At 51.3% G+C, this 23,786-nt stretch overlaps 2 protein-coding genes across 2 annotated transcripts in view; one reads left to right on the top strand and one right to left on the bottom strand.

The window, feature by feature from the left end:
* LOC136629148 (oocyte zinc finger protein XlCOF6-like) overlaps positions 1-23,786 on the top strand; it is a 331,535-nt gene that overhangs the window by 265,345 nt on the left and 42,404 nt on the right. The window lies entirely within an intron of this gene.
* The window catches only part of LOC136629109 (zinc finger protein 585A-like), a 188,943-nt gene that overhangs the window by 150,680 nt on the left and 14,477 nt on the right, over positions 1-23,786 (bottom strand). The window contains exons 2-4 of the mRNA XM_066605243.1: positions 18,095-18,242; positions 17,456-17,608; positions 17,250-17,373 (exon numbers count right to left, since the gene is read on the bottom strand). Of these exons, the coding sequence (XP_066461340.1) occupies positions 17,250-17,373; positions 17,456-17,608; positions 18,095-18,242 (425 nt within the window). The remainder of the gene's footprint in view (positions 1-17,249; positions 17,374-17,455; positions 17,609-18,094; positions 18,243-23,786) is intronic.

A 23,786-nucleotide genomic window follows, 5' to 3' on the forward strand; every position in this document is an offset into this window, starting at 1 on the left:
CCTCACCAACGCAGTTACTGCCAAGGTCCACTTAACAACGGACACGTGGACAAGCACAGGCAGGCAGGGCCACTATATCTCCCTGACGGCACATTGGGTGAATTTAGTGGAGGCTGGGACCGAGTCAGAGCCTGGGACCGCTCACGTCCTACCCACCCCCAGAATTGCGAGCCCCAGCTCGGTGCTAGTATCTGCGATGGTGTATACTTCCTCCACTAAACCACCTTCCTCCTCCTACGCAGCCTCTGTCTCGCAATCAAGATGTGTCAGCAGCAGCACGTCGCCAGCAGTCGGTGTCACACGGCGTGGCAGCACAGCGGTGGGCAAGCGTCAGCAGGCCATGCTGAAACTACTCAGCTTAGAAGAGAAGAGGCCCACGGCCCACGAACTGCTGCAGGGTCTGACGGAGCAGACCGACCGCTGGCTTTCGCCACTAAGCCTCCAACCGGGCATGGTCGTGTGTGACAACGGCCGTAACCTGGTGGCGGCTCTGCAGCTCGGCAGCCTCCCGCACGTGCCATGCCTGGCCCACGTCTTTAATTTGGTGGTTCAGCGGTTTCTGAAAAGCTACCCACCCTTGTCAGACCTGCTCGGAAAGGTGCGCCGGGTCAGCGCACATTTCCGCAAGTCCAAGACGGACGCTGCCACCCTGCGCACCCTGCAACATCGGTTTAATCTGCCAGTGCACCGACTGCTGTTCGACGTGCCCACACGGTGGAACTCTACGCTCCACATGTTGGCAAGGCTCTATGAGCAGCGTAGAGCTATAGTGGAATACCAACTCCAACATGGGCAGCGCAGTGGGAGTCAGCCTCCTCAATTCTTTATAGAAGAGTGGGCCTGGTTGGCAGACATCTGCCAGGTCCTTGGAAACTTTGAGGAGTCTACCCAGATGGTGAGCGGCGATGCTGCAATCATTAGCGTCACCATTCCTCTGCTATGCCTCTTGAGGAGTTCCCTGCAAAGCATAAAGGCAGACGCTTTGTGCTCGGAAACGGAGGCGGGGGAAGACAGTATGTCGCTGGATAATCAGAACACCCTCATGTCTATATCTCAGCGCGTTGAGGAGGAGGAAGAGGAGGTGGAGGGGGAGGAGCCTGAGGAGGAGCAGGGGGAAGAGACAGCCGGGCCCACTGCTGAGGGTACCCATGCTGCTTGCCTGTCATCCTTTCAGCGTGTATGTCCTGAGGAGGAGGAGGAGGATCCTGAAAGTGATCTTCCTAGTGAGGACAGCCATGTGTTGCGTACAGGTGTTGGCTTGCCCTGCGGCTAGCGTCTTGTCAGAGTGGGTGTTTAGTGCGGCTGGGGGAATCATCACGGATAAGCGTACCCGCCTGTCAACTGACAGTGCCGACAGGCTTACACTCATAAAGATGAACAAAGCCTGGATTTCCCCAGACTTTTCTTCTCCACCAGCGGACAGCAGCGGTACCTAAACAATACGTAGGCTGCACCCGCGGATGGAAGCATAGTTCTCTATCACCATAAAAAACGGGGACCTTTTAGCTTCATCAATCTGTTTATTATATTCATCCTCCTCCTCCTGCTCCTCCTCCTGAAACCTCACGTAATCACGCCGAACCGGCAATTTTTCTTAGGCCCATAAGGCTCAGTCATATTACTTTTGTAAGCAATGTTTATACGTTTCAATTCTCATTAAAGAGTTGAAACTTGCACCTGACCAATTTTTATTTTAACTGGGCTGCCTCCAGGCCTAGTTACAAATTAAGCCACAGTAACCAAAGCGATTAATGGGTTTCACCTGCCCTCTTGTTTTGGCACGGGCAATTTTTCTGAGGTACATTAGTACTGTTGGTACACCAATTTTTTTTTCGCCCCTCGCCTACAGTGTAATCCTAGTAATTTTTATGGGCTTCGCCTGCACTCATGGTACACCAAGGTGTGTGGGGTTGGCCTACACTTTTTTTTACATAAATGTAACTGGGGGGGCGTGGCCTGGCTATGGCGGAGTGAACACGCTCCTGAGTGAGCTCCTGAACCCGGGGTGCCTTTAGCCCACCACAGCAAGCATACCAAAGCCGGAAATACCCCACCATGGGCAGCAATAAGAAGAACAGAACACAGCGGCGTGTGGTAGCGTGATCAGGAGCCCTTAACAGCCGGGGGATTGGTCCCTTTCTCCTCGGTGGCCGGGTCCCGAAAGAGGAGAGGAGAAAGATGGCGCTGGCAGCGTGCAGGAAAAGACACTGCCGACCCGCAGCCCAGCGGTAAAACAGCGGGGCACAGAGCGGAGCCCGCCTCAGCTACTCACCGCCGGCGGAACGAAAGACATCAGGGAGTCCTGCACCTCCCCCCGCGGTGGATAGCAGCCCGGTCCCCCTGGCATGGAGGAAGAAGATGGCGCCGGCAGAGTGCAAGAGCCGACACGGCCGGCAGACAACACAGCCCACAGCCCCTCCCAACTGCTCACCTTCGGAGCTGCAGAGGAAGAAGAGGAGCTGGGCACCCTCTCCTACGGCAGACAGCGGTCCTGTCACAGCAGCGGTGAAGAGATGGGCGCCGGCGGCATACAGGTGGGGACCCCACTGATAAGGGGCACTGAGACAGCACAGCGTGCTGCAGCCCGGAGCCCCCCCCATCCCCTGGCCACCGCACTTGTAGAGGACACTGGAGGCAGCAGGGAAGGCAGCCAGCAGATGAGAACCGCTGGAAGTACTCCCAGCACCCATATGTCTGACCCCACATGGCAGGCTGCAGCAATAGCACAGGGGCAAGAAACATGGAGCCACGCAGCCCCCAGGCAGGAGAGACCGGGTATGATGGTGGGGGCCGAGGAGGGAAACCCCCCGCAAACACCTAGGGGGGACCCCACTCCAGTTATAAAACAACCCCCCATAAGCTCTTCCCAGAAACACCCACAGCACGTAGCCCAGGAGGACTACCACTCCCAGCCTCCCCCACTCCACATGCTGCGCCTGAGGACACTCTGGCTGCCCCCACACAGGCTACCCGAAGAAACCAGGAGTTCGCCTCACCCTCCTTAGAGGTAGTCACAGGCACTCCAAATCAAGGGCGAGAGATCCAGCCCCCGCGCGCAGCTGCCCCTCACCCGGGCAATATCATATTGAGTGACCGGAGACTGGAATCACAGCAAGAGGCACAGCCACCAAACAGGCTACCAGATTCGCCCCTTCCACCACCTCAGCAAGGGGATAAAGACCGCACAATGTCGGAGTTCCGTGAACTACGAGCGCAGTTGCAGGCAATCCCCACTAGAGAGGACATGGAGGCATATATCTTACGCCTAGAGTCTGCATATAAATCAGAAATCTGCTCTGTTCGCCAAGACGTCCACCGCCTTGATGAGAGGACCGCGGTGACTGAGAGTGTTGTCTCGTCTCTCGCTGATAAAGTTGAACACCATGAATCCGCTCTGATCACCATGTCCCGCCAATTACAGTATCTGATGGATTCCATTGACGACGTGGAAAATCGGGGTGCAGGAACAATATCCGTATCAGAGGCCTCGCTGAAGATATTGAACCCCCCCGCTTAGAAGAAACTGTGCGCCACATCTTCAATGACCTGCAGGGGGCTGCCCCAGATGCTCCTCTGGAATTTGCCAGATGTCACAGAGCCCTCGGCCCTCGCTCCAGAGAACGGCAACACCCACGCGACGTGATCTGTAGGGTCCATCGATTCCAGCTCAAGGAAGCCATCATGAAGGGAGCACGCGAGCGGCGGGCAATACAGTATAAAGGGTCACAGCTGCAGATTTTACCTGATCTTTCCAGACTCACCCTGGCCAAGAGGAGAGCTCTTCGCCCGCTGCTGGAAGAACTCCGCCGCCGGGATGTGGCCTACAGCTGGGGTTTCCCCTTCCGTTTACAAGTCCGTCACGGAGGGGCCACGAGGGAGTTGCGACACCCTGGTGAGGTCCCAGACTTTTGCAACGCGCTGGGTCTCCCTATGGTCGACATTGTTGATTGGCCCACCCTGCCCACTTTACCCACCAACAACCACCCCCAGATGCCACGCAGGGGGCCCAGAAGAAGACGTCGCCGCCGAGAGGCCAGAGAGGTTGCACGGTCCCCACCTGACTCTCCACGTGCTTGATCGGCTCAGGTTTGAGGAACTCTGTCCTTTCACTCCTCTTCAACGCTTGTAATGCTGCCGTTATTAATACTATGTTTACCATGCCTATTGGTGGGTTTTCTGAGCATACTGCAGACGAGCGGGATACGTTCCGACCATAAGGGATAGGCACTATGCGGCATGGTTCCACAGCACAAACCCAACAACTAAATCCAGAGGAGTGTCGATCGCCATTCACAGAAAAGTACCTCATGAGGTTTTGGGCACAGTGATCGACCCGGAGGGACGCTTTGTCTTCATAAAGGTCAGAATGTGGGGCAAACTTTTCACCCTTGCAGCGTAGTACCTCCCCAATCAGAGTCCTGCACAGACGGGTAGAATTCTGCTCGGTAAGCTGGCGGACTTCGCAGAGGGGGTGGTAGTACTAGGGGGCGATTTCAACTTCCCTTTGGACCCTGAATAGGATAGTACGTCGAGGCGGGCGACAATCTCAGCCACACAGCTACGTATGTTCCACAAAGCCCTCAGACAGTTACAACTGGTGGACGTCTGGAGGGTGACTCACCCAGCAGACCGGGACTATTCTTACTTCCCCCCCCCCCCCCGCCCATCGCACACATAGCCGCATCGATCTGATCCTTACTAGCCACCATGCCCTAACGTGGGGCCCGATTGCCTCCATTGGGTCAGCAATATGGTCGGACCACGCCCCTGTCCTCCTCACATTATCTGTCCCAGGGTCCCCCGAAAAGGTCTGGGTCCTGGAGACTGAACGATAATCTCCTGAAGGACCCTGTGTGTTGTGATGACCTGCGCAGCACCATAGACAATTTCCTCAAAGACCACTCTGCAGACTCCACACCCAGACCAATCCAGTGGGAGGCCCTAAAGTGCGTCCTGAGAGGGGTCCTCATAAAACACGGGGCGCGCCTTAAACGCGAGAGGGCCGCCAAGGTTGTCTCCCTGCTGGCCAAGATCGAGTCCCTAGATACGACATTCCGCCGTTCGAACACAGCAGCCACTCAAAATGAGCTGTTAAATGCCAGAGAAGAGTTGAGACACATCCTAGAACCAGAAATATCTGCGATTCTGTGACTGTTTGAAACGGTATTAGTACGAACATGCCAACAAATGTGGACGCTCCCTGGCGCGATATCTTCGCAGCAGGGTGAATCACACATACATCCCCCACATCCTAGACAGTACAGGCCACAAGAAACATGACCCCAAAGAGATCACAGAGGCATTCCGGGATTACTATCACGGGCTCTACAATATAAGAGGTCACTTGGCGGATATGGCCCACAACACCCGGGAAAATAAGATCGACGAATACATCGCCGAGACGGCCCTACCAAGCATATTAGAAGAGGACAGGGAAGCTTTAGAGATAGACTTTACCGCGGAAGAGATTAGTGAAGCCATAAAGACTTCGCCATCGGGGAAGGCCCCTGGACCGGATGGGTTTACCTCCTGTTTCTTCAAGCAGTTCCAGGAAATCTTAACTCCTATTCTGAGAGATACATTCAACCAAATTTCTCCGTCGACCCCATTCCGTGCACAATCACTTACAGCCCATATTACCGTGCTTTCCAAACCGGGCAAAGATTCTGGGCTATGCCCCAGTTATCGCCCTATCTCGCTCATTAATCTAGACATTAAGTTGCTTTCCAAAATTCTAGCGAATAGGCTGACTCCAATCTTGCCGGCCCATATACATAACGATCAAGTGGGTTTCATAAAAGGTCGGGAGGCAAGAGACAACACCAATAAGACCCTCCTGCTGATTAGTCAGGCCAAGCAACTGTCATAGCCGTTTTGCCTCCTCTCGGTGGACGAGGAGAAGGCCTTCGACCGCGTTAGTTGGGACTTCTTACGTTCCTCACTGACGTGGTTGGGGTTGGGGCCTAAGTTCCTGAACAGGGTGTTCGCGCTGTATCGGAACCCGTCGGCAAAGATTCGTGTGAATGGCCTTCTGTCCGACCCCGTGCCTATTAGGAACGGAACGAGACAGGGATGCCCGCTGTCCCCCCTTCTCTACGCCATCGTTATGGAGCATTTGGCTGTGGCACTGCGAGACAACCCCAACATACACGGCTTGCAGGTTGGGACCCAGACTTGTAAGGCGGTTCTATATGCAGATGACCTCTTATTGTTTGTCTCTAAGCCACGCGTCTTGTTCCCGGCGATCATTCAGGAGTTTTCTAAATTTGGGCGTTTAAGTAATTTTAAAGTAAATTTCCACAAATCCGAAGCCATGAATGTATCCCTCACGGCTACTGAGGTAGCCCATCTAGCTGATCAATTCTAATTCAAATGGCGAGCAACCTCCATCAAGCATTTAGGGGCACATATTGCGGCAGACATCTCTTCCTTATACCACCTTAACTATGTTCCCTTCTTGGAGAAAGTGACACGTGAGCTGGATGGCTATGTTGCCAAGCAATTGAGTTGGTTCTGACGAGTTAATGTCTTGAAAATGGACGTGGCCCCCAGATTTTTATACCTCTTCCAGGCTCTGCCAATTAAACTCTCGGCACAGTTCTTCAAAATGGTTCAACGGGTGTTTCGCAGATTTGTGTAGGGGGGCCGGAATAGTCGTATCAGCAATCGGACCATGTCCCGCCCAAAGGCGAGGGGGGGAGTGGGCCTACCCGACCTTAAAATGTATTACTCAGCCGCGGTCCTTACTAGACTACTGGACTGGCATTATCACGCCGGTGCGAAACAATGGGTGGACCTAGAAAAAGCGCTGGTATGGCCACATATACACCTGCTGCCATGGATCTCCTCAGAGGATAGACCCATGGCTCTTCCTCATACACCCCTGACCATGAACTGCCTTGACGTATGGGATAGACTGACGGCAAGAGGAGATGTTGTGATCCGTAGAGGAGCGATGACCCCCCTGTTCCACAATCCCGCATTCCCCCCAGGGCAGGACAAACAGAGCTTCCTTTGCTGGAGAGAGGAAGAGGATACACGGTGTTGTCAGATAATGGGACCAGTGGGCCTCCCATCATTTAATGATCTACAGGCGTCCCGACCTGACAGGAAACTACAATGGTTGGAATACCTCCAGTTGTCCTCCTTCTGGAGGACTCGGATGGGGTCGTGTCGCCTCCGGGATCCCATGGAACCCATTGAAAAACTGTTTCTACAAACTACCCCCCCACCCGTGCTCTCTCAAGGATCCATGGCATTATACTAGGGAAGCTCACCCAGTGTCTTCCCCAATACACCAAGGGGTGGGAGAGGGACCTGTCACTGGAGCTGCAGAACTCTGATTGGGAGAGAGCATTCACGTTCGCTCACAAACTACCCCTGGCCTGTGTGGCGCAAGAGAAAAACTTCAAGCTCCTCTCCAGGTGGTATAGATGCCCAGATCTGCTCCACTGCATATTCCCATCAGTGCCAGACACTTGCTGGAGATGCGGGTTCGCGCGTGGAACCATGCTGCACATCTGGTGGGAGTGAGCGCCCATTCAGTCCTTCAGGAGGACCGTTTTTGAACTGTTGGAGGGGGTGTCCCACAGTACGGTGGAGGTCACCCAACAACTGGCGCTGCTCTCTGTCATTCCTGGTCCCTTTGCCACGATCAAGAAGGGTCTCCTGCGTCATTTCCTCACTGCAGCCAGGGCTGTTATTCCACGCCACTGGCGAAGCGGCGTCACCCCCTCGACTCTGGAATTTATGCAAGAGCTGAATCAGCTGATGTACATGGAGGAATTGGGGGATGAGGGCTCTGGTGTCGAGAGCCTAGGCAGGCGGGCCTGGTCAATATGGAACGAATTTTGCGACTCAGCGGAGTTTCAGAATATCACAGGGTGGTGAGGAGACAAGCCTCCCCAGGGCTCCCATGAAGTCAGGCCGCAAACACGGTTCCTGGGTTGACAGCTGATTGGAATAGAGCGACCATACATTTATTCTGCGTGCCACGAAAGGGCCACCCCCCTTTGTGAGTTTCAATAGATTTTGGTATGATCGAACATCTTTATAGCTCTTAGTTTAACGAAGCAGTCATGCGAGACTAGCTACTTGTTATGTCTGTACTGTTATTTTTATGTAAAGAATTTCTACAAAAGTCTTAAAAACATATTAAACATAAATGTAACTGGGGCCTTGTCTATTCTGCAACTACAGAAATGTGAAAGAGACTGTTATCTCCCTAAACTGCTGCAACGGGAATGTTACTGTGGCCTGTCTTGACTGCTACTACTACTGAAATGGAACTAATACTGTGCTCCCCCTATACTGCTGCTTCGGAATTGTTACTGGGGCCTGTCTTGACTGCTACTACTACTGAAATGGAACTAAGACTGTGCTCCCCCTATACTGCTGCTAGTGATATGTTACTGGGGCCTGTAAAGACTGCTACTACTACTGAAATGGAACTAATACTGTGCTCCCCCTATACTGCTGCTAGTGATATGTTACTGGAGCCTGTCTAGACTGCTACTACTACTGAAATGGAACTAATACTGTGCTCCCCTTATACTGCTGCTAGTGGTATGTTACTGGGGCCTGTCCAGACTGCTACTACTACTGAAATGGAACTAAGACTGTGCTCCTCCCCCTATACTGCTGCTAGTGATATGTTACTGTGGCCTGTCTTGACTGCTACTACTACTCAAATGGAACTAATACTGTGCTCCCCCTATACTGCTGCTAGTGATATGTTACTGGGGCCTGTCTAGACTGCTACTACTACTGAAATGGAACTAAGACTGTGCTCCTCCCCCTATACTGCTGCTTTGAAATTGTTACTGGGGCCTGTCTTGACTGCTACTATTACTGAAATGGGCGGTTGGGCAGCATCTTACCCAGGAGAAGTGGCAGCGGAGTGTCATGCAGGCAGTGACTGTGCTTTGTTGGAGGTAGTGTGGTGCTTAGCTAAGGTATGCCTTGCTAATGAGGGCTTTTCAGAAGTAAAAATTGTTGGGGGGGTCCTCTCTTGCCGCTATTGTGGCTTAATAGTGGGACCTGGGAACTTGAGATGCAGCCCAACATGTAGCCCGTTGCCTGCCCTATCCGTTTCTGTGTCGTTCCCATCACTTTCTTGAATTTCCCAGATTTTCACAAATGAAAACCTTAGCGGAGCATAGGTCCCATACAAAAATGCTCGGGTCGCCGATTGACTTCAATGGGGTTCGTTACTCGAAACGAACCCTCGAGCATCGCGGGAAGTTCGACTCGAGTAACGAGCACCCGAGCATTTTGGTGCTCGCTCATCTCTAGTGCTGAGACATATTTCTGTTTAGCCTGGTTGATGTCAAATGCAACCATTGCATCTGCAACTGTATCCCCTACTGTACTCAAGGAGTAGAAGAGGATATTAATCTTTCCTGCTTGCAGTGAGATTTGTTATACGATAATGATGATCCAGCATCCAGGTTTCTTCCTTCCAGTCCCTGAAGAGAAGCATTCCTGACACTCATAGCACCAACCTCCCATCCTCCAAGGAATCTTCTGTTATCTATGTCTCCACAATCTGGAGTCTAGGAGTCTAATAGGAGCTAATGGTTCCTTAGTAGAGATGAGCGAACGTACTCGTCCGAGCTTGATATTTGTGCGAATATTAGGGTGTTCGGGATGCTCGTTACTCGTAACGAGTACCACGCGGTGTTCTGGTTACTTTCAGTTTCCTCTCTGAGACGTTAGCGCGCTTTTCTGGCCAATTGAAAGACAGGGAAGGCATTACAACTTCCCCCTGTGACGTTCAAGCCCTATACCACCCCCCTGCTGTGAGTGGCTGGGGCGATCAGATGTCACCCGAGTATAAAAGTCGGCCCCTCCCGCGGCTCGGCTCAGATGCCGTGTGAGTTAGTGAGGGAAAGTGCTGTTCTATTGGAGTTGCTGTAGGGAGAGTGTTTGTAGTGAGTGTAGGCTTCAAGAACCCCAACGGTCCTTCTTAGGGCCACATCTACGTGTGTGCAGGCTGCTGTTAGCAGTGGAAATTTTTTATTTTTTTTTCTCAAAATCGGCAGTGCAGAGCATTGCACCCGGTATTAGGGACAGAAGTGGTGCTTAGGCAGGGAGAGTGTTAGGAGCGAGTGTAGCCTTCAAGAACCTCAACGGTCCTTTCTAGGGCCAAATTTAACCGTGTGCAGTACTGTGCTGGCTGCTGTTAGCAGTGTTGCATTTTTTTTTTCTTCTAAAAATCGTCTGTGCAGAGCATTGCATCCTCCATTGATACTACAGGGACAGAATTGTGTAGGCAGGGCCACAACACAGTTATTGTTCATTGAATATCCGCAGTGGGGCCTTCCCTTTGCAAAAAAGCGAAAAAATTATATTTGGCCTGCCTGTGTCAGTCCTAAGGTCTCCGTGTACGTGTGTGCTGCGTGGAGAACGTACAAAAATCAAAAACAACCAGCTACGGTTTTCTGCAGGCTTGCGCCATTGTCTTTCCTGACTGGCAAATACCTGCTCTGCCAGAGTTAATAACTCTGCTACACTAAAGTTGTGTGACACTTTTTCAGGGCCACACCACAGTTATTAAACGTATTGTTCATTGAATATCCGCAGTGGGGCCTTCCCTTTGCAAAAAAGCGAAAAAATTATATTTGGCCTGCAGGCTTGCGCCAATTTATTTCCTGCCTGGGAAATCAAATCACTGGTAATACAGCATGCTGAGGGGTAGGGGTAGGCCTAGAGGACGTGGACGCGGCCGAGGACGCGGAGGGCCAAGTGAGGGTGTGGGCACAGGCCGAGCTCCTGATCCAGGTGTGTCGCAGCCGACTGCTGCGCGATTAGGAGAGAGGCACGTTTCTGGCGTCCCCACATTCATCGCCCAATTAATGGGTCCACGCGGGAGACCTTTATTAGAAAATGAGCAGTGTGAGCAGGTCCTGTCCTGGATGGCAGAAAGTGCTTCGAGCAAGCTATCATCCACCCAGAGTTCTGCGCCGTCCAGTGCTGCAAATCCGAATCCTCTGTCTGCTGCTCCTCCTTCCTCCCAGCCTCCTCACTCCACTACAATGACACATGCTCAGGAGCGGGAACACTCCCAGGAACTTTTCTCGGGCCCCTGCTCAGATTGGGCAGCAGTGGTTCCTCTACCACCAGAGGAGTTTATCGTCACTGATGCCCAACCATTGGAAAGTTCCCGGGGTCCGGGGGATGAGGCTGGGGACTTCCGGCAATTGTCTCAAGACCTTTCAGTGGGTGAGGAGGACGATGACGATGAGACACAGTTGACTTGCAGTGAGGTAGTAGTAAGGGCAGTAAGTCCGAGGGAGCAGCGCACAGAGGATTCGGAGGAAGAGCAGCAGGACGATGAGGTGACTGACCCCACCTGGTGTGCAACGCCTACACAGGACAGGTCTTCAGAGGGGGAGGCACGGGCAGCAGCAGGGCAGGTTGCAAGAGGCAGTGCGGTGGCCAGGGATAGAGGCAGGGCCAGACCGAATAATCCACCAAGTGTTTCCCAAAGCGCCCCCTCGCGCCATGCCACCCTGCAGAGGCCGAGGTGCTCTAAGGTCTGGCAGTTTTTCACAGAGACGCCTGACGACCGACGAACAGTGGTGTGCAACCTTTGTCGCGCCAAGATCAGCCGGGGAGCCACCACCAACAGCCTGACCACCACCAGCATGCGCAGACATATGATGGCCAAGCACCCCACAAGGTGGGACGAAGGCCGTTCACCGCCTCCGGTTTGCACCGCTGCCTCTCCCCCTGTGCCCCAACCTGCCACTGAGATACAACCCCCCTCTCAGGACACAGGCACGACCGTCTCATGGCCTGCACCCACACCCTCACCTCCGCTGTCCTCGGCCCAATCCAGCAATGTCTCGCACCGCACGGTCCAGCCGTCGCTAGCGCAAGTCTTTGAGCGGAAGCGCAAGTACGCCGCCACGCACCCGCACGCTCAATCGTTAACCGTCCACATAGCCAAATTTATCAGCCTTGAGATGCTGCCGTATAGGGTTGTGGAAACGGAGTCCTTCAAAGCTATGATGGCGGCGGCGGCCCCGCGCTACTCAGTTCCCAGTCGCCACTACTTTTCCCGATGTGCCGTCCCAGCCCTGCACGACCACGTCTCCCGCAACATTGTACGCGCCCTCACCAATGCGGTTAGTGGCAAGGTCCACTTAACTACGGACACGTGGACAAGCACAGGCGGGCAGGGCCACTACATCTCCCTGACGGCATATTGGGTGAATTTAGTGGAGGCTGGGACAGAGTCAGAGCCTGGGACCGCTCACGTCCTACCCACCCCCAGAATTGCGGGCCCCAGCTCGGTGGTGGTATGTTCGGCGGTGTATGCTTCCTCCACTAAAGCACCCTCCTCCTCCTCCTCCTCCTCAACCTCTGTCTCGCAATCTAGATGTGTCAGCAGCAGCAGGACGTCGCCAGCAGTCGGTGTCGAGCGGCATGGCAGCACAGCGGTGGGCAAGCGTCAGCAGGCCGTGCTGAAACTACTCAGCTTAGGAGATAGGAGGCACACGCCCCACGAACTGCTGCAGGGTCTGACAGAGCAGACCGACCGTTGGCTTGTGCCGCTGAGCCTCCAACCGGGCATGGTCGTGTGTGACAACGGCCGTAACCTGGTGGCGGCTCTGCAGCTCGGCAGCCTCACGCACGTGCCATGCCTGGCCCACGTCTTTAATTTGGTGGTTCAGCGCTTTCTGAAAAGCTACCCACGCTTGTCAGACCTGCTCGTAAAGGTGCGCCGGCTCTGCGCACATTTCCGCAAGTCGCACACGGACGCTGCCACCCTGCGCACCCTGCAACATCGCTTTAATCTGCCAGTGCACCGACTGCTGTGCGACGTGCCCACACGGTGGAACTCTACGCTCCACATGTTGGCTAGGCTCTATGAGCAGCGTAGAGCTATAGTGGAATACCAACTCCAACATGGGCGGCGCAGTGGGAGTCAGCCTCCTCAATTCTTTTCAGAAGAGTGGGCCTGGTTGGCAGACATCTGCCAGGTCCTTCAAAACTTTGAGCAGTCTACCCAGGTGGTGAGCGGCGATGCTGCAATCATTAGCGTCACCATTCCTCTGCTATGCATCTTGAGAAATTCCCTGCAAACCATAAAGGCAGCCGCTTTGCGCTCGGAAAGAGAGCCGGGGGAAGACAGTATGTCGCTGGATAGTCAGAGCACCCTCCTGTCTATATCTCAGCGCGTTCAGGAGGAGGAGGAGGTGCATGAGGAGGATGAGGAGGAGGGGGAAGAGACAGCTTGGCCCACTGCTGACGGTACCCATGCTGCTTGCCTGTCATCATTTCAGCGTGTATGGCCTGAGGAGGAGGAGGAGGAGGATCCTGAAAGTGATCTTCCTAGTGCGGACAGCCATGTGTTGCGTACAGGTACCCTGGCACACATGGCTGACTTCATGTTAGGATGCCTTTCTCGTGACCCTCGCGTTACACGCATTCTGGCCACTACGGATTACTGGGTGTACACACTGCTCGACCCACGCTATAAGGAGAACCTTCCCACTCTCATTCCCGAAGAGGAAAGGGGTTCGAGAGTGTTGCTATACCACAGGACCCTGGCGGACAAGCTGATGGTAAAATTCCCATCCGACAGCGGTAGTGGCAGAAGGCGCAGTTCCGAGGGCCAGGTAGCAGGGGAGGTGCGTAGATCGAGCAGCATGTACAGCCCAGGCAGTGCAACAGTCTTTAAGGGCCTGGCCAGCTTTATGGCTCCCCAGCAAGACTGTGTCACCGCTCCCCAGTCAAGGCTGAGTCGGCGGGAGCACTGTAAAAGGATGGTGAGGGAGTACGTAGCCGATCGCACGACCATCCTCCGTGACGCCTCTGCCACCTACAACTACTGGGTGTCGAAGCTGGACACGTGGCCTGAACTAGCGCTGTATGCCCTGGAGGTGCTTGCTTGTCCTGCGGCTAGCGTCTTGTCGGAGAGGGTGTTTAGTGCGGCTGGGGGAATCATCACAGATAAGCGTACCCGCCTGTCAACCGACAATGCCGACAGGCTAACACTCATCAAGATGAACAAAGCCTGGATTTCCCCAGACTTCTCTTCTCCACCAGCGGACAGCAGCGATACGTAAGCAATACGTAGGCTGCACCCGCGGATGGAAGCTACGTTCTCTCTCACCATCCAAAACGGGGACATTTCTGCTTCATCAATCTGTGTCTAATATTCCTCCTCCTCCTCCTGCTCCTCCTCCTGAAACCTCACGTAATCACGCTGAACGGGCAATTTTTCTTAGGGCCACAAGGCTCACTCATAATTTTTCTAAACAATTTTTATATGTTTCAATGCTCTTAAAAGCGTTGAAACTTTAACTTGAACCAATTTTTAGTTAAACTGGGCTGCCTCCAGGCCTAGTTACCACTTAAGCCACATTAACCAAAGCGATTAATGGGTTTCACCTGCCCTCTTGGTTGGCCATGGCCAATTTTTTTGATGTACATTAGTACTGTTGATTCAGCAATTTTTGTGGGCCCTCGCCTACAGTGTAATCCAATTAATTTTTAGCCCACCTGCATTACAGCTGACGTTACATCTGCTGTGTTGGGCAATGCAATGGGATATTTTTGTGTACCGCCGGTGGGTTCCAGGGAGCCACCCATGCTGTAGGTGCACACGGAGTTTAACCTACATCTGTCCACTTGTAAAGAACCCCAGTCAGACTGGGGCATGCAGTGTGGGCCGAAGCCCACCTGCATTAAGCACGACATTACTACCTCAGCTGTCTTGGGCAATGCAATGGGATATTTCTATGTACCACCGGTGGCTTCCTGGCACCCACCCATGCTGTGGGTCCACAGGGAATTATAAATGCATCTGTTTCCACTTGTAAAGAACCCCAGTCAGACTGGGGCATGCAGTGTGGGCCGAAGCCCACCTGCATTAAGCACGACATTACTACCTCAGCTGTGTTGGGCAATGCAATGGGATATTTTTGTGTACCGCCGGTGGGTTCCAGGGAGCCACCCATGCTGTAGTTGCACACGGAGTTTAACGTACATGTGTCCACTTGTAAAGAACCCCAGTCAGACTGGGGCATGCAGTGTGGGCCGAAGCCCACCTGCATTAAGCACAACATTACTACCTCAGCTGTGTTGGGCAATGCAATGGGATATTTCTATGTACCGCCGGTGGCTTCCTGGCACCCACCCATGCTGTGGGTCCACAGGGAATTATAAATGCATCTGTTTCCACTTGTAAAGAACCCCAGTCTGACTGGGGCATGCAGTGTGGGCCGAAGCCCACCTGCATTAAGCACGACATTACTACCTCAGCTGTGTTGGGCAATGCAATGGGATATTTTTGTGTATCGCCGGTGGGTTCCAGGGAGCCACCCATGCTGTCGGTCGACAGGGACTTCACAATAGGGAGTTGTACCTGCCTGTGTCTATGAATTAAAAAGCCCTGTCTGACTGGGGCATGCAGAGACACCTTGACAGAATGAATAGTGTGTGGCACATAGGTTCCCCATTGCTATGCCCACGTGTGCAGCTCCTGATGGCGGTGGCACAGGATTCTATTTCTCATTGCTTCTGTACAGCATTGTGGGCTATCGCCCCGCCCCTTTTAAAGAGGGTCGCTGCCTAGCCGTGCCAACCCTCTGCAGTGTGTGCCTGCGGTTCCTCGTCATGGCAGACACACTTCTAAATAGACATGAGGGTGGTGTGGCATGAGGGCAGCTGAAGGCTGCACAGGGACACTTTGGTGTGCGCTGTGGGGGGGAGGGGGGGGGCGGTTGGGCAGCATGTAACCCAGGAGAAGTGGCAGTGGAGTGTCATGCAGGCAGTGATTGTGCTTTGTTGGAGGTAGTGTGGTGCTTAGCAAAGGTATGCCATGCTAATGAGGGCTTTTCAGAAGTAAAAGTTTTTGGGAGGGGGGGGGCCCACTCTTGCCGCTATTGTGGCTTAATAGTGGGACCTGTGAACTTGAGATGCAGCCCAACACGTAGCCCCTCGCCTGCCCTATCCGTTGCTGTGTCATTCCCATCACTTTCTTGAATTGCCCAGATTTTCACACATGAAAACCTTAGCGAGCATCGGCGAAATAGAAAAATGCTCGGGTCGCCCATTGACTTCAATGGGGTTCGTTATTCGAAATGAACCCTCGAGCATCGCGAAAAGTTCGTTCCGAGTAACGAGCACCCGAGCATTTTGGTGCTCGCTCATCTCTATTCCTTCGTTCTAAAATTGGGGAAATACTCTTCTCTCAATAGTACTGACAGCAAACAGTGAAGGAATCAGCCTCGTTCACCTAGATATATTATATATACAGACTGCAGATGGATTTTACACTCAGATTATAGATGTTCATCGTGTGTTATCGCCTATAACGGTATCACATGTCATCCATATTTAGTTTGTACTCCGGCTGAATGAGGGAACACCAGCAGAAGCTGACAGATCCCAGAGCTTATAAATCTACATAACTATCTGCATCCGCTGACCGAGGAGAACCTGTGACTCTTCTCTGCTGTATTTAGTGGTTACTACTCACCTGGGCGGTTACCTGTGGGAATCTCCTCTTTACACCGCTGATCGCCCCTCACATCTGTCTCTGTAGTATTAATATCGGTCAGATCTTCATTCGGATACAAAAGCTGTGAGACAAATATTGTAAAGGTCAGAGGATGTTTGGAGAAGTTGTGTGGAAGGTTTTACATGACCAGAAAAGATCATTATTTATCATTGCAACCCAAGATGAGCTGACAGGAGTAGTTATCTTAGGCACATAGCTGATGGTCTAGAAGCTAGACATAGATATTAGATGACGGCTCAATGACCCCTCAGGAACCTGATACATGGCTAGACATGCTGCACATTGCCTCAGTGGAGGAGATCAGTGTCTACCAGACACATCTGCTGCTTGAATCGGGGGAAATAATGGAGCAGATAGATATAAATCCAACCTGTTAGCTCCTTATTCCCACCAGCAGTCTCCACCACCAGAAAACTGGGAGAGGATCCCAACAACATGTAATGTCTCTGGTCAGCAGTAATCCTGCCATCTCCACAGGCCTCATCACACAAGAAGAAGACATCTAATAAGACTGAAGACAAGAGCTTCACAGCCTTCTACAGATCAGAGGGACATCTCCATCTACCTGATGGTCCTGTGGAAGAAGAGGACGGGGACATCTCTCTGGTGGGCTTCTCTTACTGGATGGAACTGCAGGAAACACAGACAGACACTGAAGTCATTCTTTGCATACAGATAATAAAGTCCCCGTGTATTTAGTCCTGCCTATTACCTGGTGATGGGAGCGGCTGGCGGGTCTCCATCATGGCGTCCTTGTACAGATCCTTGTGTCCTTCTAAATATTCCCACTCCTCCATGGAGAAATAGACAGCAACATCCTGACACCTTACAGGAACCTGACAACACAATATACAGTCATCACCCAGAAGCCTCCAGTGCTGTTACTGTATAATGTCCCAGTATTCCCCGCAGTGTCACCTCTCCAGTCAGCAGCTCAATCATTCTGTTGGCGAGTTCTAGAATCTTCTGTACGTTGATGTCCTCATGTATCAGGGGGTGAGGTGGGGGCCCCGTGATTGAGCTCAGGTGATTTCCCATTTCATCACTAGATGTCTTCACTAATATATAATCCTGTATATGGGGAGACATTAATAAATATCACTACAGACATTTCCAGAGTTCATCACCTCTCCAGTGACATCATATGTTATTCCATAGAGAAGAATGATGTAATGTGACACCATCAGAATTTCTCCCCTCTCCAGTGACATCATAGAGCCTCGTGTGGCACAGAGTGTAAGCTCTCGCCTACGACCTGAAGGTTGCAAGTTCGATCCCCACATGCGTCAGGTAGCCGGCTCAAGGTTGACTCAGCCTTCCATCCTTCTGAGGTCGGTAAAATGAGAACCCAGCTTGGTGGGGGGTAATTAAGTAATAATTACCTGAAAGCGCTGCGTAATAAGTTGGCGCTATACAAATACCAAGATTTATTTATTTTTATTTATTACCATAGACAACAATGATGCAAAGTGACATCACCAGAATCTCTCCCCACCCCAGTGACATCATCTGTTATTACCATAGATAAGAATGATGTAATATGACATCATTTCTCACCTCCCCAGTAAGCTGGAAGAGTATCTCTAGGGAGAGATTTAATACACTCTCCACCATCTTGTTCCGGTCTTTCTCCATCCTTGACAGATTGATGAGGTAAATTCTCTTATGCAGTGAAGGACAACAGAGGATCCTATGCTGCGGGGACCTGAGTAGACAGAAAGAGGATCAAATATAAAAAACACAGAAATCCAGAGTAAAAAATATACATTTACTGGATGGAAACATTAGTGGAGCTAGTAACACAGAGACAGCAAATCAGCCACATGGCAACCTCTTTATCTCACTCTTGTAACAAGGCCGGATTATCGTACGTGCTGATACACATGACCGGGGCTGACCAATCCCTGGCCTCAGAGTACTGGCATGAACATTTTGAGTTTGATATCCCTTCTTCCTCTTCCTCCTGTGACAAATTGTCATTGTCCCCAAGACCGTGTAGCATCTGTTCCGGCAGGTAGACCACAGGGATGGTTATTACTAGAGATGAGCGAGCACCAAAATTCTCGGGTGCTCGTTACTCGAGTCGAACTTTCAGTGATGCTCGAGAGTTCGTTTCGAGTAACGAACCCCATTGAAGTCAATGGGCGACTCGAGCATTTTTGTATATCGCCGATGCTCGCTAAGGTTTTCACTTGTGAAAACCTGGGAAATTCAAGAAAGTGATGGGAAAGACACAGAAACTGATAGGGCAGGCGAGGGGCTACATGTTGGGCTGCATCTCAAGTTCCCAGGTCCCACTATTAAGCCACAACAGTGGCAAGATTGAGAGCCCCCCCCCCCCCCCCCGTACTGTCAGCTTAAAGATCGTTCTCCTCTGCCACAGCTGTAACAGCTGTGGCAGAGAAGAACGATGTTAGCCCATTGAATTCAATGGAGCCGGCAATACAGCTGGCTCCATGGAAAGCAATGGGCTGCCGGCGATCGCGGGATGAATTGTCGGGAAGGGGTTAAATATATAAGCCCTTCCCTGCAATTCATCCAGAAATGTGTAAAAATAAAAAATATATATATACTCACCTGGTCCCGGCAGACGGAGTTTAGCGCAGCCAGCGGCAGTCCTCCTGAACTGCTCTGAACAGCTGTGAGTAGTATTCAGCAGCCGGGGATTTAAAATCCCCGCCTGCTGAATGAGCTGCCTCTAATTGGTCACAGCCTGACCAATCAGAGGCAGATTCCACTCACACACCCATTCATGAATTTATGAATGGGTGTGTGACTTCTGATTGGCTCAGCGGGACCAATCAGATGAGAGGCAGCAGTCACTCACCCATTCATAAATTCATGAATGGGTGTGTGAGTGGAATCTGCCTCTGATTGGTCAGGCTGTGACCAATTAGAGGCAGCTCATTCAGCAGGCGGGGATTTTAAATCCCCGGCTGCTGAATACTACTCACAGCTGTTCAGAGCAGTTCAGGAGAACTGCCGCTGGCCGCGCTGAACTCCGTCTGCCGGGACCAGGTGAGTATATACATATATATATATATATATATATATATATATATATATATATATATATATATATATATTTTTTTTTTTACACATTTCTGGATGAATTGCAGGGAAGGGCTTATATATTTAACCCCTTCCCAACAATTCATCCCACGATCGCCGGCAGCCCATTTCTTTTAATGGAGCCGGCTGTATTGCCGACTCCATTGAATTCAATGGGCTAACATCGTTCTGCCGGGACAAGGTGAGTATATATATATATATATATATATATATATATATATATATATATATATATATATTTTTTTTTTTTTTTTTTTTACACATTTCTGGATGAATTGCAGGGAAGGGCTTATATATTTAAGCCCTTCCCGACAACTCATCCTGCGCTCGCCGGCAGGCCATTGCTTTCAATGGAGCCGGCTGTACTGCTGGCTCCATTGAATTCAATGGTCAGTGCTCGTTTAATCGAGACGAGTACCGCGTGGTGCTCGTCTCGAGTAACGAGCATCTTGAGCACCCTAATACTCGAACGAGCATCAAGCTCGGACGAGTATGCTCGCTCATCTCTAGTTATTACCATCACTGCATCATCACCACTAACCTTCAAAAGCAGGCTTAAATGGTGCAGACGTCTTTGATCTGCAGCCACTCCACAGGCGTCAAGTGACCGACCCTTAAACAGTGCCTGCTAACGGCATACAGCATCCGGTACTCCGTGATCGCTCTCTGCTATTGGCTTAGCCTCTACAACATGGAATCCCACCGTGTAGACACATCATAGGTGAGGTGGTTTGGTGGTAGCCTGACAGTCACTGCAAGTCTAGACTGGATTTAGACACCAAAAAGAGGAAGGAAGAAGAGGAGGAGGAGGGTGAAGAGGGGACAGATAGATGAATGTCTTACAAGTCTTTGAGATGCCATGAAACAAGTGCCATCTCATTCGGCTTAATGCTCCGGCTCCTCCAGGACATTGATCCAGCGTGTTGTTAGGGATATGTATTGCCCCTGGCTGTACTTGCTGGACTACGTATCTATGGCCAGGTGCCCCCTAACACTGACAACATGTCCTTGATGTTGCAGAATGCTATCATTCACATAGAGGTCCAGGGCAAAGAAATGGCAGCTGGGCATCTGGTACTGTTAGCACAGAACATCGCTTTGCAGAAGGCATCATTAGGCTGAAGGGTAGCATTTCCATCACCAACAGCTGAGAATGCTTATATTCAGGCTTGGGATTAGTTGGGGTAGTACCTGTCATATTTTATGCCTATATGTTGTCAGGCAAATTGGATTGCCTGCCCCTGGAAAAGCAGGATTTTTAAGAAGGCCTACTATTAAAACGTGACCTTTATTACAACAATTAAATGAGCCATGACTGTATTTATTGTACATGAAATACTAACATGAACAATATTAGCCCCGGCAGGTGGAGAGGTATCTATCCACGGATCGAGTGGCAACCCATATCAGACAACTCTTTCAAATTGTTACAAATAGTTACTAGTGATGAGCGATTACCGGAATAATTTGCTCATATCAGAATTGGGCTGATTTAACAAAATCATTGTGAATCAGAAAAGTCAATTCCAGCTCCCTTTAAAGTCAATGGGAGTAAAAATTGGGTTCACTGATTTGCCTTCCAGAAGGTACCCAATACAGTCAATGGCCCCCAAATTGCGTAAGAAGACAGCCACACAATTGGGGAGCACTGTGTTCTTCCGAAAAATTGGTCAAAATAGTGTACAGTGGGGGCGTGGCCTAACTACCAGAGCGGGAAGTCGCACTGAGAGCGAGCTCGCTGGAGAATTCTCAAATAACAGTGTTTTCCAACACTTCTCCACTTACCTAAAGCTCCTCAGACTTGAAGAAGACCTCCTGGGGACGGAGAGAGCAGCGGGACCCGAGCGGAGTCGACTCCGAAGCCTTATAGGACCGCGGCAGGTGAGGCCTAGCTGACTGGCCAGAGCCGGGGACTAAATTTCCGGCCGCTAGAGAACGCGAGTCAGGCGGAAGCACCAGGAGCGCGCCGCAAAATAAGAACCCCCCCCCCCCCCCCCGCTCTGCTACATGTAACGGCAGAGCCGGAGGAGATAGTTAGAAGAACTGCAAGGCCCCTGAAACACCGGCGGGCCCGGGGGCCGAGCGGCAAGCCGACTTCCACCAAACAACCCAGAGGCACATCGGGCAGACGTTTATAAGTGTCTGAAGCGATGGGAGTCCCCTGCTCCTTCCTCCACCCCTGCAAAGGAGGCGAGTGCCTTCCCTGAGAGGAGACAGTGCTCACCCTTAAAGGGGTTGTCCCGCGCCGAAACGTTTTTTTTTTTTTTCCAATAGCCCCCCCCGTTCGGCGCGAGACAAACCCGATGCAGGGGTTAAACAAGAAAACCGTACAGTGCTTACCTGAATCCCCGCGCTCCGGTGACTTCTTACTTACCTGGTGAAGATGGCCGCCGGGATCTTCTCCATCGGTGGACCGCAGCTCTTCTGTGCGATCCATTGCCGATTCCAGCCTCCTGATTGGCTGGAATCGGCACGTGACGGGGCGGAGCTACAAGGAGCCGCTCTCCGGCACGAGCGGCCCCATTCAGAAAAGAAGAAGACCGGACTGCGCAAGCGCGTCTAATCTGGCGATTAGACGCTGAAAATTAGACGGCACCATGGAGACGAGGACGCTAGCAACGGAACAGGTAAGTGAATAACTTCTGATAACTTCTGTATGGCTCATAATTAATGTACATTACAAAGTGCATTAATATGGCCATACAGAAGTGTATAGACCCACTTGCTTTCGCGGGACAACCCCTTTAAGCACAGCAGGCAGACAACTCAGTGACAGCACAAACACTCAGCCGGCAGATAAACCCAGAGTGTACAATACACAGCCTTTACTGAGTTCACTATATGCTGCTCTGACCTGCATAAACCCTCCAAGTCCAGCAGTGGTGACCCACGGCCCCTACTATCAAACCCCATCTATACCCATTATCCATTGTACATCTTCTCAAGAACAACAGTATAACAAGACCCCTCTCTCCCATCCACAAAGAAAAAAAAAAAAAAGGGAGAAACGCAGAACAACTATGTTCTAAAATACACTCCACTATTTGTGCCCTACGCAGAAGTCTTAGCTCTTAACAAATTGCAAAATGGTAAAGACAGCAAAAGAAAAAGCAATCTCTGCAACCGGACAGCAGATGTCATCTAAAAGCCAATCTGACCTACAACGCTACCTAAAAAAAAAGAAGCGCCCACTCTCCTGCGGGTTCTTCCAAGAAAACCCCCCCGCCAACAATAGAGGACGATAACATATCCGCGTCTGACATAGACAGCGAAAATGATACAGATTTAAACAGTGCACACAGATCAAGTATAACCAAGAACTTCCTTAGAAAAGCACTAGCACAAGCGCTACACCCAGTCCTGAAAGAATTGACAGAAATAAAAACAGAAATTCTCCATATCGGTAACAGAGTAGAAGACCTGGAGAACACATGTACCGATCTCATTGCACAAACAAACGATCTGACCGACCACGTGGACACACAAAGAGACCAGATCGACAGAGCTCTAGTCCTAATCGAGGACCAAGAAAATAGAAGCCGCAGACGTAATATCAGATTTAAAGGCCTCCCAGAGTCTATCTTACCTGAAGCTCTGAGAAATATGGCTGCAACCCTTTTCACAGACCTATTAGGTGAAGAACGGGCCAGACAGGTCACTATCGAAAGAATCCATAGAGCCCTCAGACCCAAACCAAGAACCGGTGATCCCCCAAGAGACATAATCTGCGGACTACTCTCCTTTAATGATACACAAGCAATACTAGCAGCCGCTAGAGACAGAGATCAAATAAAATACCAAGACGCTAACATCCAATTGTATCAAGACCTGGCACCCTCCACCCTCGCAAAGAGAAGGCAAATGAAACCCCTCCTCGAGGCACTCAGAGCCAAAAACCTGCAATACTCGTGGCTATTCCCTTTCGGCCTGGCGATCCAAAAAGATGGCATCATTAATCACACACCAGCAGACCTGGAGAGAGCTTGGAGTGCTTTAGACATCGCGCCAATACAGATTCCCTCATGGATGCCCCTAGGGGAGAAGGAAGGCACCAAAAAATCAGAGAAACAGACACCATGGAAGGAAGTCTCACACTCCAAATCACCCAAAAACAGGAGATCCAGGGCTAGACTTGATTTTTCAGCAGTCACGGCTCACAGAGACCCCTACACCGCAC

This window comes from Eleutherodactylus coqui, chromosome 5 (genome assembly GCF_035609145.1).
Source record: "Eleutherodactylus coqui strain aEleCoq1 chromosome 5, aEleCoq1.hap1, whole genome shotgun sequence".
Taxonomy (NCBI): domain Eukaryota; kingdom Metazoa; phylum Chordata; class Amphibia; order Anura; family Eleutherodactylidae; genus Eleutherodactylus; species Eleutherodactylus coqui.